This window comes from Giraffa tippelskirchi, chromosome 1 (assembly GCF_054371585.1).
Source record: "Giraffa tippelskirchi isolate mGirTip1 chromosome 1, T2T-mGirTip1v1.2.pri, whole genome shotgun sequence".
Classification (NCBI taxonomy): Eukaryota; Metazoa; Chordata; class Mammalia; order Artiodactyla; family Giraffidae; genus Giraffa; species Giraffa tippelskirchi.
Window position 1 is genome coordinate 182,695,552 of NC_137275.1, and position 18,564 is coordinate 182,714,115.

Sequence of the window (18,564 nt, forward strand, 5' to 3'; positions counted from 1 at the left end):
CCTGGAGACTAGAGATAGAGAGGGCCTGGGTTCTGACACCTTCCCTCCCTCTTGATGGGCAGTTTTATAAGGTGAACCAGGGGATGCAGTGAGCTGGTACCAAATACAGTTTTTTCTCAGTCTGGCAATTATAATAGTCATTTCCTTGTTTATCAAAGCGTTGAGTTTTTAGTATTTAAATTTTTGCCTTTGTGCTACCTAATCATAGTATTTTGATAAGAAGTTAGAAGAGGTTGCACTAGGGACTGCTCTTCGGAAACCCTTGTGAGTACTGGTTTATATACTAGTGATTTTTCTTACCCTTTTGCTTTAAATAGACTATAAATGAATCAGTCCTTTTGTGTGATAACTACCTTGTGTCTGCTTTCAGGCCATGCACAGATTGTCCATCTCCTTTTAGAAAGAAATAAGTCTGGAACCATCCCATCCGACAGCCAAGGAGCAACACCCTTGCACTATGCAGCCCAGAGTAACTTTGCTGTAAGTAAACCATGACAGTTATCTCCTTTTAAATTAAAATGTTATCAACACAGTATAATTCCATCTTCCTCACCTCCCCTAATGCACCATTGAATAGTACACTGAATACTCAGATTGCTAAAATACCTTAATTTCCCACTTTTCTTTCTCTCTGGTATCCACAGCAAATATAGCTATAGTTCTCTGTCCTGGCACTCCTAAAAATCTATTCTACTTACCACCTACAGTTTCGGTAAACCTTTATCTTTTATTATCTCCCAAGATCTCAGAAAAATACTAAGTATTTTGAGGTGGGGTTCATTCTTATTATGAATAGATAAGAAATTCAGTTGGCCCACTATAGTCAATCTATGGAAATCAGAATTCAATCCATAGTTCAACACAGGCCTATGTAAAAACATGTTATCCCTATTTAGAGATGAAGAAACCAAAGTTCCAAGAGATTAAATGATTTGCCCACGATGTTCTTTTTTAAATATACTTTTGTGTTTTTATAATTTTATTTATTTATTTATTTTTGGCTGTGCTGGGTCTTCATTGCCGTGTGGGCTTTTCTCTAGTTGGAGCAAGTGGGGGCTACTCTCTAGCTGTGGTGTGTGAACTTCTCACTGCCGTGGCTCCTCTTATTGTGGAGCACAGGCCCTGGGGCACGCAGGCTTCAGTAGTTGTGGTGTGTAGGCTCAGTAGTTGCAGCTAGTGGGCTCTGGAGCACATGCATGGGCTTAGTTGCTCCATGGCATGTGGGATCTTCCCAGATCAGGGATCGAATCCATGTCTCATGCATTGGCAGGTGGACTCTTTACCACTGAGCCATTGGGGAAGCCCTGTCTAAGATCTTGAACCCAACTCTTAGATTCCAAATTTAACTATGTACAGAAACTAGTAGTTAAGTAACTGTGCTAATGAAAGAAAGAAAGAATACTAGTACATTATAGACATTTTTTCAAAGAAACAGTTGCTTTAGATAATTTGCCAATTACAGAAATAGTTTTTTAATAATGATGCAAAATCTAAGCTCAGTTTCAAGTCCCTTGATCTCCTTTAGACTCTATTAACTTGCAAGAGGTTGTAATTCCCTTTTTAAAAAACACTGCCACCAACATCAAAACCCCATTAAAACCCTTGTAAGCATTCATCACTTAGAAGGCATACTCAACAAAAGAAATGTTTGCAAACCCCCAAAATCACCAACATTAAAAAAAATTTATTTTTTTATTCAAATCTACTTAATAAGCACCTACACTAGCTCCTGGGAGCTAAGCTATAATACCACAGTAGCTCAACAACTAGTTTTAAGACTAGGAATCAGTGTGTGTTGCAGTAAAAAGAGTGTGGTGATTTAACCCTGGATTCTACTTGTGTGTTTGCTACCAATGTTTATGTGGCCTTGAGCCTTAATCTCATCTGTAAAGTGAGGAGCTGGAATAGATGAACCCTTACATTTTTTCTTGCTCTAAAGTATTGAGCATCAACATTTTATACATTTTTAACCAACTCATAGCTTCCAGAAATTGTTTTTTCTGAAACTATTTTATCTCCATTCAAGCAAAAGTGTCTATGATCTTCCTAAAAGTTTGTAAGCATCTGAGTTTTGAGGAAAGATGCAATTTTAAATGCTATGAATATTGTTGTTATTTAGTCTCTTAAGTCATGCCTATCTCTTTTCAACCCCATGGACTGTAGCCTCCCAGGCACCTCTATCCATGGGATTTCCCAGGTAAGAGTACTGGAGTGGGTTGCCGTTTCCTTCTCCAGGGGATTTTCCTGAGCCAGAGATCGAACCCACATTTCCTGCATTGGCAGGTGGATTCTTTACCACTGAGCCACCAGGGAAGTAGCTATGAATATTAACTGCCATTAAAATTGTCAAGCACTATAAGAATTATTAAGGGTCCTCATTTTTGTATGATTCTATAGAGGAAGGACCTAGAATGCAGGAATTACCAAATAAATACTTGTTAGATGAATTGAACACTGTGCTTCTCAGTAGCCACTGCTCATCATTTGATAAATCCATTAACTATTTAAAAAAATAGTAACAAAGTACATAGTTTCTTCTCTGCAATTAAGTTTTTAAATTTAATTGAGAATAATTATTCTCAATTAGAATATTGAATGAGGGAATTAAGTTATATTTTGAAATGCTGTGAAAACTAAAACCAATACATAAGGACAGCAGATTGTTATTTTCAATGGAAATTATAATTTTATTATTCATAAAAAGATAATTTCATTTGATTCAAAAGTAGACAAAAAAATACTTTGCTTCTTAGTGGAAGTCACATATAACACAGGTTTTATTGCCATAGAAAATGCCACTCTCATGTCTCAAATTTTTAAATGTTTTCTTATAGGAAACAGTTAAAGTGTTTCTAAAACATCCATCAGTAAAAGATGATTCAGACCTTGAAGGAAGAACATCCTTTATGTGGGCTGCTGGGAAAGGCAGTGATGACGTCCTTAGGACTATGCTGAGCTTAAAATCTGACATTGACATTAATATGGCAGACAAATATGGAGGTACAGGTAAGAACTGGCAGACATATTCAGCTTTCATTCAGGCTTCAGAGTATAGATGGTGCTATAATACTTGCAAAATAGTAAGTTGAAACCATTGTTTCTAATCTAATATTATTTGACATTGATCTTTACTTTTTAAGTTTAGGTTGCCAGGATATCACTCCAACAGCTTTATTTTTCTAAATATTACAGCTAAAATTAGCCTATGTTTTTATCAAGGGAATTTTGGCATTTGATTTACAAGCCTTGTTGCTCCTTAGACGTAATTGCAGGAACTCTTCTGATCATTTATCTTTGCATAAAAAAGCATGAACTTGTGCTTTAAAAACTATGCATACTTAGCAGTTATTAACTAAATTTTCAAAAATTTAGAAGTATATTTTAAAGAATGTATACATCTATGTATGTTCTCACCAGTCTCATTTAATATGCTCTTTTCTCAGTTTTGAACAGCATTACTGTATCCTGAATCTCCCATTTCATAGTTAACCTCCCATGGCTCTAGAAGCTTCAAAGCTTCGAAAGCTCTTACTATATGCTTCCTTTAATCTCTTTTTCTAAGAAGAGAGCCCTCAAACGATGTGTTGATTACTAAGAGAAGTACTTGTTTTTTTAACACCCATTGTCACCTTGGGTGACACAGCTCTTCCTTGTGTACTGCAGTCAGCCCTCCATATCCAAGGGTTTTGCATCTGTGGCTTTGGAAGGCTGACTTGTACTGTACCATCTCATAGAAGGGTCTTGAGCATCTTCAGATTTTAGTATCTGTAGAGACTCCTGGACCCAATCCCACATGGATAACAAAGGACACCTGTATATACAAATTACAAGTCAGAAAGAAAAAGCACAGCGCAGAAACACGGAATGGAATAAAACCTCAGCTGCGAGCTTCTCAATGTTATGTTTTCTTATACATGAAAACATTCTAGAGCCATTTGCACCTACCTATCATCCTAGATAAGATCTTTCTATCTTTCTTGATCACCAAAAACAGTTCATATAGCAATTGGGGGACAGAGGGGAATGTGGTTGCTACACCTAATATCTCCCTCCCTATACCTAGACCATCACACCTTCTGATTTTTTAAAAAGAGTTTTTAGGTAATATCAATTTTGATAAAGGCTTCAACTTGTAAAAGTATTTGTTTATCAAAGTTTTGCCATAGACCTTAAGCTTCTTAAGGAGTATTATACAGACACATAAGGCATTGAGTTTATAAATGATCTGAGTATTTAATTTTTTTATCAGACTTTTATTATTATGCAGTCTTTATCACTGGCGTCGGTCTTTGTTTAACTTTTCATGTATTTTAATAAAGTATGGGCTAGGATACTTGCATTCTTAACCAAAGTTGTCTTTCTGATGTGCATCTTAGTTGGGGTTGAGACCTAAATTTTCATATTCATTCATTCCCTGGGCTCTTTCTCTTAAGGAGATTCTATTATATGTCAGTGATACATACCTTCCTGACATTTCTATGCCAGTGAGTTCCTTTCCATCATCCCTTTAGAGAGCTGTTTTTCCTTAATTAAAAATGAGTTCTTATCAATAGCGATCTCTAAGTATTATTTGGATCAAATAAATCAATTATAAAAAAATTTACAAAGCTATCAGGAAAATGTGAACACTCTCTGGGGTATATCTGATGTTACAAAACTTGTGTTAACACCTTTTAGATATGAAAATGAGCCTATATTTTCTTTGCATTGCTGGGGCTGGGGTTCTGCAAACCACATTTGCTTTTTGCCAGCAGGGGAGTCAGCCCACAGTGGGCAGTACAGGGAGACTGGAAAGCCAGAAGAGGAGCTTGGGATTACAGCTTCCTGTTTGCTTCCTATTCTTGTATTTGTTTTTGGTTCCTGTCAGCATATCCTAGTCAGTCTTACTCAGCAGAGCACTGATCGCTTATTCTAGTGGCAACTGTTAATTCACTTTGTGGTTTTTCCAGCACTTACAGGACCTGCCAAGCAGAGCCCCTCCTCAGAGGTCTGAGTCTCAGCTCTGCAGGGCGCCTCCTCTAAGCCTTTAAAGTTGTAATAATTCCATCCTCTTCTTTTTGTTCCCTCAGTCTTAGAATTGCTAGCCTCTGTGATACCTTAGTGTTTCCTTTTTGCTTTTTTAGCTCTTCAGTACAAGGCTGGCAATCCTTCATATTTAATTTTGTTAAAATATCTGAGAGATACTGTGATTGATACAGTGGCTGTGTTTTAAAAAAGAACCCTTGTCTTTCAGCCATACTTACTAAAATATTCGCAAACAGAAGGATGTGACTCTAGACTTTTCTTCAAAACAGTCAGAAGTGGGGGAATGGATAGCAGTTAAATGAAACAAGATTAGCCAACAAGATCACTGTTGAAGCTGGGTGACGGCAGTATTGAGTACACTAGACTCTTGGCTTTATTTATCTTTTTTTGTAGTCTTCCAAAAAGATACAAGCATCCCTTGTTCATCACAGCACTATTCACAATAGCCATACAGGGAAACAACCTAAATGTCCATTGACCAATGAGTTGATAAAGAAGATGTGCCTTTACATTTGAATAACAGTTGAAATTCTTCATAACATAAAGTTATTGAAAAGAATTTTTTAAGTTGCTATATAAACGTGTTTTTTTCAAAGAAGGAACGATGATTGTAGTCTAAAATTGTTTTAAAATAAATGAAAATAATCAGAATGGGAAATTTCCTTTAACAAGATCCTTAATTCTATCTTTTGCTCAATTGAAATTTTGTCTTTAAAAAAAAAAAAACTTGACATTGATATTTATCTGAAGAGTATCTGTTGCATACTTGATGCCACATTACACAATTATAGAATTTTAGAATTAAAAAGTACCTTAAAATTACATCTAATCCAGGGTTTTCTAAGCTGTGTTCTTCAGACCAGTACCTTCCCATATCTGTTGCATACTTGATGCCACATTACACAATTATAGAATTTTAGAATTAAAAAGTACCTTAAAATTACATCTAGTCCAGGGTTTTCTAAGCTGTGTTCTTCAGACCAGTACCTTCCCATAGAGGTACCTAAAGTGTTGCTGAGGGAGTGGGTGCTTGAATGGGTAACCCCTACACCTACACTAGCCAGAACCACTCACCTCTTAACTATTTTTTATGTTGGATGTTTTATAAAATTTCATTTGGGAGGGAGAAAAATAACATTCTTATGGTCTTAAATGTGAAAATCACTGAACTATCACAGATGTATCATGTGCCTTAATCTGCCTTATAACATTCTCACCAACATTTTTCACCAAAGACATCTCCTCACTGTCTTTCAACCTCCATTTGAACGGCTCCAATACAGAGAACTCATTACCAAAACTTCTGTCTTTTATTTTGGCTGTGCCATGTGGTTTTTATGATCTTAGCTCCCCAACCACAGATGGAACCTGGCTGGGCCCTTGGCAGTAAAAGTGCCGAGTCTTAACCACTCAACCACCAGGGAATTCACCCATTACTTCCATCTTAATCTCACTCTATTAGGATGTGCTGCCTTATACTGAGCCAATATTTTTCAAATTGAATGTTGCTTTCTGTGTTGTCTTCCACACGACATGCTTCAGATACTTGAAGGCTTTCACACCCATCTTGTCTAGGCCAATCTATCTTTCAGGCATTTAGGTCAGGCTTTTCAAACTCACGCATGCATAACAATTACTAGAGATATTGCCAGACTAAACAGAGATCCTACATCAACTCCTGTCAATAAGTCCTGTTGATTCCGCATCCAAAACATATTCTAAACTTTTTATGGTTCTCTCCATCTCCACTCCTATCACCCTAGTTCAAGCCACCACTATTTTCACCCAGTCTACTGTACTAGTGTTAACTGGTCTCCATGCTTACATTCTAATTTGCTTGAATGCATTCTCAAAATGGCTAGTGTGATCCATTTAGAACATAAATCAAACATCGCTCACCTACATAAAGCCCTTCAGTGTCTTCCATCACTCTGACCTGATGGCCATTTATGATCTAGCCTTTTCTACCTTTCTGATTTACTGCACTCTCACTCATTTGCTGCAGCTTCTTTGCCTTCCTTAAACACATACATTCATCCCTATCCTTGTTCTCGTTATTCTTTTTTGCCTGAACTAATCTCCCTTGAGAGCTCTGCTTTGCCTCTTTTTTTATGATTTAGTCTGAGCTTATATGTCAGCACCTTGACAAGGCTTTCTCTAACCACCAGTCAAAAGTAATCCCCAGGTCACTTCACGTATCAAAATAGTTTTTACTTCTTTAATTATACCATCTATCACCATCTAACACTTAAACATTAATCCAGTGTTTTTGTTTTGTTCTGTTTTGCTTCTTCTATGAAAATGTAACCTTAGCTATTTTGTTCCCTACTGAATTCACAGCATTATATTGTGTACCCAGCCCATAGTGGCATCTCAACAAATCCCCAGGAATCTGCATTTTATAGGCACCCCAGGTTTGGTCCATGGATCACACTTTATGATAAAAAAGAAAATAAACTAATTAAAAAAAAAACAAAACATTGTCCTAGACAGTATAGAGCCATAATTCTTAGATAGAACTGGCCTGGACCTCTAGACAGATACTCTGAAACATTGAGAAGAATTTAGAGAGTGATGACTTAAATAGAATTTAAAGAGTAATCTAAAGAGTGATGACATAAGCACCAGAGGGGAATAACATTGGCAGGAATCAGTGCAACGTGAAACTCACACATAGTCAAAACTGCTCTTTCAACCCCTTACCAGAGAGGAGACCACATTCCACTCGTTTTTTTCCTCCAATCTTGAAATGAATTGCTCTTTTTAAAATTGGGCCCTGAGGAAATAGCTGACTTGCATTTGGAATCGAGTTCTATGAATAATGCTCTCAAGGCAGTAAGATGCACACACTTTCAGTACCAGGTGGGTACACAGACCAACTGCAAGAGTACCACAGGTAACCAACTGAAGAACCAGTAGATTGATGGCTCCCATCACACAACCTCTCAGAGGCATATACTGATTGTGAGTGGGTTGGTGGGCAGAATTGCCTGCATCATTTAAATCATTTCTCTTTGTCATTTTTTGTTCTCTTGCTCTCTTAGAAAGAGGAAAAGATAATAAACTAGGAACTGAGGAGACCGTTTCAGACCAACAGGGTAGAAAGGAAGAAAATAGTGAGATGAGAAAGGTAAAAGGAAAGGAAAAGTGGGAGTAATAATACATACCAATAGAAAGGAAGATATAAAGAAGTGTATACAAGTGAAAAATAGAGAATCTTGAAGATTAAATTGCGTTTGGCCAAAATGATGGGAAAATCAAAAGAGGAAGACATACATAGTTAGGATAATAAAAAGGTAAAGTTGTTATTTAAAAGTTCTTCACTCTCTTTTGCTCCCTTTTTAGCTTTACATGCTGCTGCACTTTCTGGCCATGTCAGCACCGTGAAGTTATTATTGGAAAATAACGCTCAAGTAGATGCTACTGATGTCATGAAACATACTCCACTTTTCCGAGCCTGTGAGATGGGGCACAAAGATGTGATTCAGACACTCATCAAAGGTTAGTTATTAAGAGGGCTCATAACAAGTCAGTCTCAAAATGTAGGATTTCTTACATTCACCTTTTGAAATACAGCTTTACCTGGCAGAGAGCTGCCTGGGTGGAAGCATGGAGGGAAGAGCTTGGCATCAGGAAACTCAAAATTCACTCCTAGCTCCACCTATTAGTAGCTGTTTGATTTGGGGAAAGTCACTGTATCTGCCTGATCCTCAGTTTCACTTCATATAAAAGGGGAATGATTTCTATCCTGACCAACTCCCAGGCTTATTGTAAAAATCTGAAATAGATGATATACATGAAAGCTTTTTGCTAAAAGTAAAGCATTTAAAGGACTGTTATATTCTTTAAACTTTTCTTTTTTTTGATAAATTCTCTCTATATTAGACATTTTCACTATATTTTTGCTTTTTCAGGTGGAGCAAGGGTGGATCTAGTTGATCAAGATGGACATTCTCTTCTACATTGGGCCGCGCTGGGAGGAAATGCAGATGTTTGCCAGATCCTGATAGAAAATAAGATCAACCCAAATGTGCAGGATTATGCAGGGAGAACCCCACTGCAGTGTGCTGCATATGGGGGCTATATCAACTGCATGGCAGTGCTCATGGAGAACAACGCAGACCCTAACATTCAAGACAAAGAGGTAAAAGTTCTAGGTCTTTTCTCTATCGTTTGCTCCGAAGTGTTTGCAGCATTGCCTCTTTGTTAACTAAAATTAAGTAAAACAGTTTGTCAAGTGAAGAGATATCTCACAAATCTGTTAGTTAAAAGTGATTTTTATTTGTCCATGTTCTCTTCTAGTCCTTGTGCATATGTGTATATAATTTTTAAAAGTCATAGAATGGGGATAATTTTATAACTTTCATAAAATATATAGATACATGGCATATGTATATAGGTATATAAATATGTATATATGATATGATTTTACAAACCACATTTTGTTTTGCTTGCTTAAAATGATCACCAATATTTTTTCATTTGGTATAGAATCTTCTTCATAATCATGGATGCTTAATATTTCAAAGTTCTAAGAGCTTTTTGTTTTACAACTCATTCAGTTCTCACAGCAAGTCTATAAAATTGCCTTTATTTTCTATATTTGAAATTTTTCACTATTTCATTGGTATTTATTCTCATCTTTATTATTGCCTACCATCCACTTTTATAGGTTTGATTTAATATTCTTTAAAACATTCTTTTGATGAATTTTAAATCACTGGTTTTTTTCAATATATATATTTAAGCATGTTTGTTACTCTAAATGCTGCTTTAGCTGCATCTTACAAATTTGGATAAACTGTACCATCACTATCATTCAACGCAAACATTTTCTGATTTCCATTTTGATTTATTATTTGATTTATGAATTAGTTAAGTGTATTGTTCAATTTACAGGCAGTTGGGCATTTTCTCATTATCTTTTTGTTAATGATTATATTGGTGTTCTATTGCTGCTGTAACAATTACCACAAACTTAGTGTTTTAAAACAAAACAAATTTGTCATATTACTAATCTGAGTGTTAGAATTCCAAACTGTCCTAAAGATCAAGGTGTTGCCAGGACTTCATTCTCTTTGGGGGCTCTAGGAGAGAATCTGTTTCCTTGACTTTTCTAGCTTCTGGATGGTGCCCACATTCTGTGGCTTGTGGCTCCATTTCTCCAGCTTCAAATCTAGCAGTGACTGGTTGACTTTTTCACACTGCATCACTCTGACATTCACCTTCTGCCTCTCTCTTTAACTTACTCTAAGGACCTTTGTGATTACACTTGGCCCAACTGGATAATGCAACTCAAAGTCAACTGACTAACAACCTTAATTCCATCTACAACCTTAATTCCCCCTTTCCATTTAATATAACATAGTTACAGATTCCAGAAGTTATAAAGTGGACATCTTTGCAACAGATTGCCTTATTCTGCCTATTGCACTGATCTGTAGCTTAAATTTTACTTTAGTTTAAAAAAGTATTCTGCATTATTTTAATCTTTGAAAAGCTTTTGAAGCTTTCTTTATGTTCCAGCATGTGGTTGATTTTGGTAAATGTTCTGTGTACACTTGAAAAGAATATTAATCTTGTCATTGTCCAATACAGTGTTTTATATACATTTTACATTGTATTGTTCATGCTGTCTATACCTTTCCTACTTTTAATCTATTTCTGCTATCAACTATTGTATGATGTGGGTTAAAAACGTCCCACTGTAATTATAGATATGACTGTTTCCTCTCTTAATTTTGTCAGTTTTTATCCTGTATATTTGGAGGCTCTGCTGTTAGTGGCATTCAGATTTAGGATTGTGAGATCTTCCTCTTTGACTTATTTAACACTATGAAATATTCCTTTTTATCTCTAGCAGTGCTTTTTGACTTTTTTATCTTTCATGACAGTGAAATTTTTAAAGAGTACAGGCCATTTATTTTCTAGAATTTCACTCAATTTGTTGTTGCCTAATGATTCATCATAATTTGATTCAAAATTTATATTTGGGATGGAATATTACATAGATGACATTGAATCCTCAGAGTATCACTTTTGGAGACATGTGATACTTCTTAACATAGTATTTTTTATAATTTTGTTTATTTTTGGCTGCAATGAGTCTTTGTTGCTTTGCATGAGCTTTTTCTAGTTGCGACAAGAGAAAGCTCATGCAAAGCAACAAAGACTCATTGCTGCATATAAGTTAAATAAGCAGGGTGACAATATACAGCCTTGACGTACTCCTTTTCCTATTTGGAACCAATCTGTTGTTCCATGTCCACTTCTAACTGTTGCTTCTTGACCTGAATACAGATTTCTCAAGAGGCAAGTCAGGTGGTCTGGTATTCCCATCTTGTTAAGAATTTTCCACAGTTTATTGTGATCCACACAGTCAAAGGCTTTGGCATAGTCAATAAAGCAGAAATAGATGTTTTTCTGGAACTCTCTTGCTTTTTGATGGTCCAGCGGATGTTGGCAATTTGATCTCTGGTTCCTCTGCCTTTTCTAAAACCAGCTTGAACATCTGGAAGTTCACGGTTCACGTATTGCTGAAGCCTGGCTTGGAGAATTTTAAGCATTACTTTACTAGCATGTGAGATGAGTGCAATTGTGCAGTAGTTTGAGCATTCTTTGGTATTGCCTTTCTTTGGGATTGGAATGAAAACTGACCTTTTCCAGTCCTGTGGCCACTGCTGAGTTTTCCAAGTTTGCTGGCATATTGAGTGCAGCACCTTCACAGCACCATCTTTCAGGATTTGAAATAGCTCAACTGGAATTCCATCACCTCCACTCACTTTGTTCATAGTGATGCTTCCTAAGGCCCACTTGACTTCACATTCCAGGATGTCTGGCTCTAGGTGAGCGATCACACCATCGTGATTATCTGGGTCACAAAGATCTTTTTTGTACAGTTCTTCTGTTTATATATTTGAGTTAGCATAAATAACTATGTGTCCCAAAATACTGACACCAGATGTATTTGATTTCTATTTATGCTTGTAGGGAAGAACAGCTTTGCACTGGTCCTGTAACAATGGATACCTTGATGCCATTAAATTACTGCTAGACTTTGCTGCTTTCCCTAATCAGATGGAAAACAATGAAGAGAGGTAAGCCACTGGCAAAAAGAATGCATCATTGTTCATCTCATATCCTTTCTGTCATATTTTAAAATTCTCAAGTTTAGATGCTTGTTCAGAAATAGTATTTCATCAGGAAACACTACGCTAAGAAATCCTGAACCAGAAGAAAACAAAAGTTCCAGGTAGTGTTGATTTAGAATCATGGGATTTTAAAGTTACTGGAAACTTCAGGCATTACTTAGGGCAAGCTCACACTTTCCAGATGAAGAAACATAGGTCTTCTTTTGATGTGTGTCTAGCATCAAATCAGGGGAGTCCTGACTGACCAGGACTAAGAATTCAGTTAGGCCAGTGAGATGTGTTATATGTTCAAGAAGTTTCTCTTGATGAAGAGGATATTATCAGTTAATGGACAGAGATGCCAATGTAGCATGAAAAAATAAGGAGAAACTGAGGCTAAAGCTCAGGATTTTAATCTTAATACAGATTTCTTAAATAATATGAGATTCACAGAGTTAGGCTGGGGTTGCTATCCAGTGACCCAGACCCAATAAAAAGGACTCAACATAGTGTAAAGTCTAAGCAGGAGACATTCTTGATGGTCTTGGATCTAGGAAGACTCTAGTAATTTGCAGGTAACAACTAAGATGGTAATCAGATTTCCATATCTGCCCCCTGCCCCCTACCCAGATCTGAGCTTTAGTTTTCATTGTTCATGGATACTGTCACTAAAATGGCCCTGCAGTGGCACCATCCCTATGCTGTCAGCCACCACCAGCTTTTTCTTTCTATCAGGAGGTGGAACGCTATGTAGAAAAAGAGGGGTTTTCTCTAAGCCCACTGTCTCAGAGGAAACATGGGGCCAACCCCTTCATCTTTCCCACTTCTTTCAGAACCTTTCCCCATTATTTGTACCTTCCATCTGTTATTTTCCGAGTCTATTTTTTCTGAGGTTTGTCTTCTTTGCCCTCTCTCACACTGTCTTCACTGCCTCCATTTCTTCATTCTCACCATTCATGCCTTTGCAGTTTGGCATCCACCCTCCCATTTATACTGAAATCTGCATCTGAATGGTTCCTGACAGATTCCTAGTTGATAAAGCATATGATGTCTTCTCTGCCCCCCTCATTGGCCCTTCTGCATCTCCTCTCTATTGACTCCTCTTCTTCACCTTCTTGAGCCTGTATGTTCTCTAAGCTTCTGTGATAGTATGTTTTCCCAATTATCTTAGAATTAGGATTCTCTTCTAATCATGCTCCTTCTCTATTTTTTTTGGATTCTGTTGCATTTTTTCTGTTTTAAATATAAACAGTCTTCAAGGAGTGGATCTATTCTCTCAGCCTACCTCCTTTGGCAACCTGACCAACCACTGAGGCTTCAGCACTCACCTGGGTGCTGGTACGTTCTCATCTGTAGTTCAGACTCACACCCCTCCTTGGTTCACACTGTCATCTCCACTTCATCACTAGCATCAGTCTTGCCCTCTCTCACTCTTTCTGAAACCATTGCACTGCCTCCTCACTTGTTTTCCTTCCTTTGATCTTTCCCTCATTTAATTCATTACCTTCCAAAGTAACCTTTCTTAATTAGATCACTAATATAGTTGTTAACCTTGTCATTCCACTGTTCAAATGCAGTCTCATCTAAGAAGATTGTCCTAGTCCTGCAGTCATGTGTCCCAAACTGTGTTCTCCTCCCCACTGTGAATCTTTTTAACGCTTGGCACATTTCACTTTTTATTATGATTTTATAGAATTTGTCTTCCTTTTAGCAGAGAACTCATGGACATCTCTGAATTGTTCACAGTGCTTTTCATGAAGTAGATGCTCAGTAAATAACTGGTGAATTGTCAAATCAGTGTTTTGAGGCTCCTAGTAGCATCACGCTGATTCATACTTTCATTAGAAACTTATGTGGAATTCTTAGACCACAGGCAAACTTAAATAAAGCAGATTAGTATGCCTTACTTTGAGAGTGATTATATAAAGAACTCCACATCTCTATTATAGTCAAATGACAACTGCAAAACCAAAAAGATGAAGATAGGCATTTGGACATTTAAGGAAACTGGAAAGCCAGAAGAATCCTCAAAGCTGAGGATTTGACCTTAAAACAGGTATATGAGGGTGCCAGAGGCTTCTCCCTTTGAAACCCTGAGGAAGCAAAAAGATTAAGAATTCTAAGAATTAGGAATGATATATTTCTATAAAGGATATTTTCTATAAAACCACTTACTGCCTGAGTGCTATTTTTTAGAAAACAATCAAAAAAATAATTTTTTTGTAATTCAATTTCCATTTAAATGCTGAATTTTGAATTTCAGACCTAAGTAAGCTTATGAATTAAGGTACTTACCACGTCCTGGAGTAAGCATATGTTAATTACAGACCGAAAGACCAAAGGAAAAACCCTCCACAGTGTACTTGCCAGTCTATGGATGAAAAGAGACAGTGGCAATATCCCAGTCTGTTTTAATGTTTCATCAGCAATGCACCTTGATGTACAAATGTCAGAACTTGGCACTGCCTTTTATATTTATTGACATTCCAGTTTAGGCATTCTGCTTGTTCCATCAGACCATTCCCACATGGCAAGTCCAATTGTATCTTGTCTCTTGTCTTTATCTGCATTGTTTCTTGACTGGTTACCATCAATGTACTGTTAATTTTTGCTTCACATGCATTGACACAAACCACTTGATGTTCTCTGTATAGACATAATTTTTGCCACCTACTGCTGGCTTTCAGTCAATAACTATCTGACAGCCATACTCTGACATAGATGGGAATATTCACAGTGCTCGAATGTGTCTCAATCGAGTTTGGGATGAAGAAAGATTCAATAGTAATAATCACAATGTGGTCAGTTGGCTAAACACTAAGTATAGACTTTAGTCTTAAAGCTTTGCTAGATATTTAGTTTGTATCTCCTTGAATCAAAAATTGACCGAGAAGTAATTTGAAGAAACTAATTGTAAAAAAAAGGAAAAAGACATTTTTTTAAAGAAAATCAGGAAAATGTGTGTTTAGAGTAGGCATTAGATCTTGCTCAGGAATTCCTGTTAATTTTGTTAATACAATGGCATTGTAATTATGTTCACCTTATTATAGATGAATCTAAAATGCAGAGATTAAATGATCAGAATCTGGGATTTGTTTTATGATTGATTGATGGCTTGTGGGATCTTTCCCTACCAGGGTTTGAACCTGGGCCCACGGCATTGAAATCTCTGAGTGCCAACCACTGGATCCACCAGGGAATTCCTCTGGGATTTGCTTTTAAAATACTTGAGCAAAAATAAAAAAGAAAGGAGTAGATGAAGTGAATGTGGTAAAAATTTTGCTAATTATTCAATTTGGGTAATGAGTGTATAAAGCATTAGTGTGCTGTTCTCTCTGCTTTTGTTTATGCTTGAAGTTTCTAATAATAAAAATATGATTTTTTTAATAATAAAAATATTTAACATATTTGAAATGCAACTTTCCATCCACAAGCAGCCTGAGAAATCTAGTTCTTCTCCCCTTCCTTTCAACTTTTACAGATGAGGAAACAGAAACTCAGAGAAGTGAAGAGAATGCCCAGGGTCACACAGGTCTGCTGACCTCCAGTTCAGCATTCTTTAGGGAATATTATGCCCATGTCATTTCTTTTTGTCATATTTGTAAGTAAACACATAACTTGGGCCTCACTTTCATAAGCCATATTTTGATTATCCTTCTTGTATACTATGTGAAAGATACTACGTATTAATAATTATAGAAAAAAATTATCAGGCTTAATAAAAATACATATGTCATTTGCACATTGATTTAGAAGCAGTTTCATTCCATAGGAGACATATATTCAATGACTGAGAGATGAATTATGGAAGGATTACTGTGCTGAACAGGGTGTCGTGTGGTTACAGTCCCATCTAGGTTTTGCAGGTAACTAGTTACATAGACTTCAGCATGTTGCTTAATCTTTCCAGGACTGTTTGTTCATTTATACAATGAGGATGTTAAACTAAATCTGTTAAATTCACTGCAGTGGTTCTCTGACTCTGATGATTTTTTCTGTTGGGGAAAGTACAGTCACAAAAGGCATTTTACAATATATAGTGGATTTTGTAAAAGTTCTTCTGAATTTACAAAACGCTGTTTACATGTAAATAATGTTTTAAAGTTTATTCAGGCACCTCTACTTTATGGCCTTCTGGTTTCTGAACAGTATTGGCAGATCAAGCTGTTCTAAAACGGGGGTTCATTCATTTTAGCATTCAAGAACTTCCTTCTGAATTTAGAGTCTCCTAACTAAAGTGACCAAACTACCCTTTGCATTTACGGAAAACCTCTTCCTTTTGTATCTTACTGTGACTGTTATGTGAGTTTTGAAGAGTTTCTTTTCTATAATCATCAGCTGATTTTCTGAGTCTAATCATGTACCCATATAATCATCATTTTTCAGCTCATCAATCAGCTGATTATTTCCTCCCAACACCTGTGACTGCACTGACTCAGTGACAGTCATCCAGAGGAAGCTGATCCAGCAGTTGTTCAGCAGTCATAAATGCTAGTTTGGGTCTCGTGCAAATAATATTAGTGATAAGTGCTATCACCAACATATAAGTGCTGCAATGTGTTTCCTGTAATAGCACTAATTACTCTAACTTTTATGAGCTGCTTCCCTCCTGCCAGGTCCACTGCTGTCTTCTTCACACTGATTATTTTATTCTCTCATCATACCAAATCTGTAAGAGGATAGGTGGGGCATAAGTTGGTCAGGAAGTGACAACCATTGTTATTACCATGGTTGGATGGTAGAATTGGGGGTATTTTCTTTACTTCAAATTTTAGTACTTTTGGCATCATTTGAATTCTTAAACTGTGTGTCATCTTTACAAAGTAATTATTTTTCTTTAAAAAAGGAAACATACTTCCCAAGATATTAATATTAACAGTGGTTAACTCTGAGAGTGAGAGTATAGATGACTGTTATTTTCTTCTGTATATTTATCTGGTTTGTTTTATACTCCAAAAATAGAGAAGATATATTTTTTAAAAGAATCTGCCTAAAATCACAGATCTAGAAAGTAGTCAGTTGAAATTCTAATATATAACTCTATGACAATAATAATACCCATCTTTTCTAAATAATATACTTATCAACAAGGTATCTACACTGTACAATATTTAAAAAGCATAAAAGGGCATTTAGTAAAACTAAATATCCCTACTACCCCTGTCTCTGAGACAGCTAGCTTCCTCCCCAGAGACATCACTGTCACATTTTCTTGAGAAACTTCTAGAGAGTTATATCAATATTTTACATAGGTGAGCACATAAGGATATATTCTTTTTATATCAGTGAAGCACATCATAATACTGTTCTGGTTTCTTACTTTTTCTTTTTTCCTTCACTGAACCAGTCATGCTGGTGATTGTTCCTTATTTATTCATGTGCACGATAATGGCTGCTTTATGCAGATGGCTTTATGATGGGATGGCCTGTACTTTATTTAACCAGTCCTACGTTGATGGAGGGCTTCCCTGGTAGCTCAGGTGGTAAAGAATTCGCCTCAGTGCAGGAGACCCCAGTTTGATTCCTGGGTCGGAAAGATCTGCTGGAGAAGGGATAGGCTACCCACGCCAGTTTTCTTGGGCTTCCCTGGTGGCTCAACTGGTAAAGAATCTGCTGCCTGCCATGAGGGAGACCTGGGTTCAATCCCTGGGTTGGGAAGATCCCCTGGAGAAGGGAACAGCTACCCACTCCAGTATTCTGGCCTGGAGAATTCCATGGACTGTATAGTCCATGGGGTCACAAAGGGTCGGACATAACTGAACGACTTTCACTTTCACTGTTGATGGAATTGAGGTTATCTGCATTGTTTTGCTATTTCAAACTGTGCTTCTGTGAATATCCTTATACTTAAAGCACTTCACAGGAGAGCAGATCTATTGGATGAATGCCTATAAGTGAAAAGGCTATGGCAGAGGCCAGATACGTGAATAATTGTGGAATATATTGCCAGATTGCCTCCCTACTATGTAGAGAGCCTGTCTCCCTCCATCCTCGCAAGCACAGTGTGTTATTAAACTTTCTGATCTTTGCTAAATTAATCTTTAGATTGAAGTGCTCACTCATATTAGTCTTAAATTGTATTTCTCTTAAATGAGTGACATTGAACATATTTTTATATGCTAGTAGCCCCTAGTATTTCCTGTTTGAAGAACTATCTTTTATCTTTGTTATTGGTGTTTTTGCCCTATAAATATTTGTTATTTTTATGTACTTGGATTTATCAATCTTAAGGTTTCTGCATTCTGTATCTTTCTTTGGAAAAAACTTCCTACTCAATATTTTTAAAAATCATCCATGATTTTTTCTTCTACTTTCATGGGTTTTTTTTGGGGGGGGGGCCACACCATGCAGCTTGTGGGATCTTAATTCCCCAAGTAGGGATTGAACGTTGGCCCTCAGCAGTGAGAAC

The 18,564-nt window shown here is 36.8% G+C and overlaps 1 protein-coding gene across 7 annotated transcripts in view; it reads left to right on the top strand.

Annotated features, from left to right (window-relative positions):
* Positions 1 to 18,564, top strand: part of INVS (inversin) — a 126,191-nt gene that overhangs the window by 68,628 nt on the left and 38,999 nt on the right. For 6 of the 7 annotated variants that reach the window (XM_081512303.1, XM_081512327.1, XM_081512329.1 and 3 more), the window contains exons 7-11: positions 371 to 480; positions 2,835 to 3,006; positions 8,371 to 8,526; positions 8,940 to 9,169; positions 12,016 to 12,122. In XM_081512303.1, coding sequence (XP_081368429.1) covers positions 371 to 480; positions 2,835 to 3,006; positions 8,371 to 8,526; positions 8,940 to 9,169; positions 12,016 to 12,122 — 775 coding nt within the window. The remainder of the gene's footprint in view (positions 1 to 370; positions 481 to 2,834; positions 3,007 to 8,370; positions 8,527 to 8,939; positions 9,170 to 12,015; positions 12,123 to 18,564) is intronic. The other variant, XM_081512320.1, reaches the window with a different exon arrangement.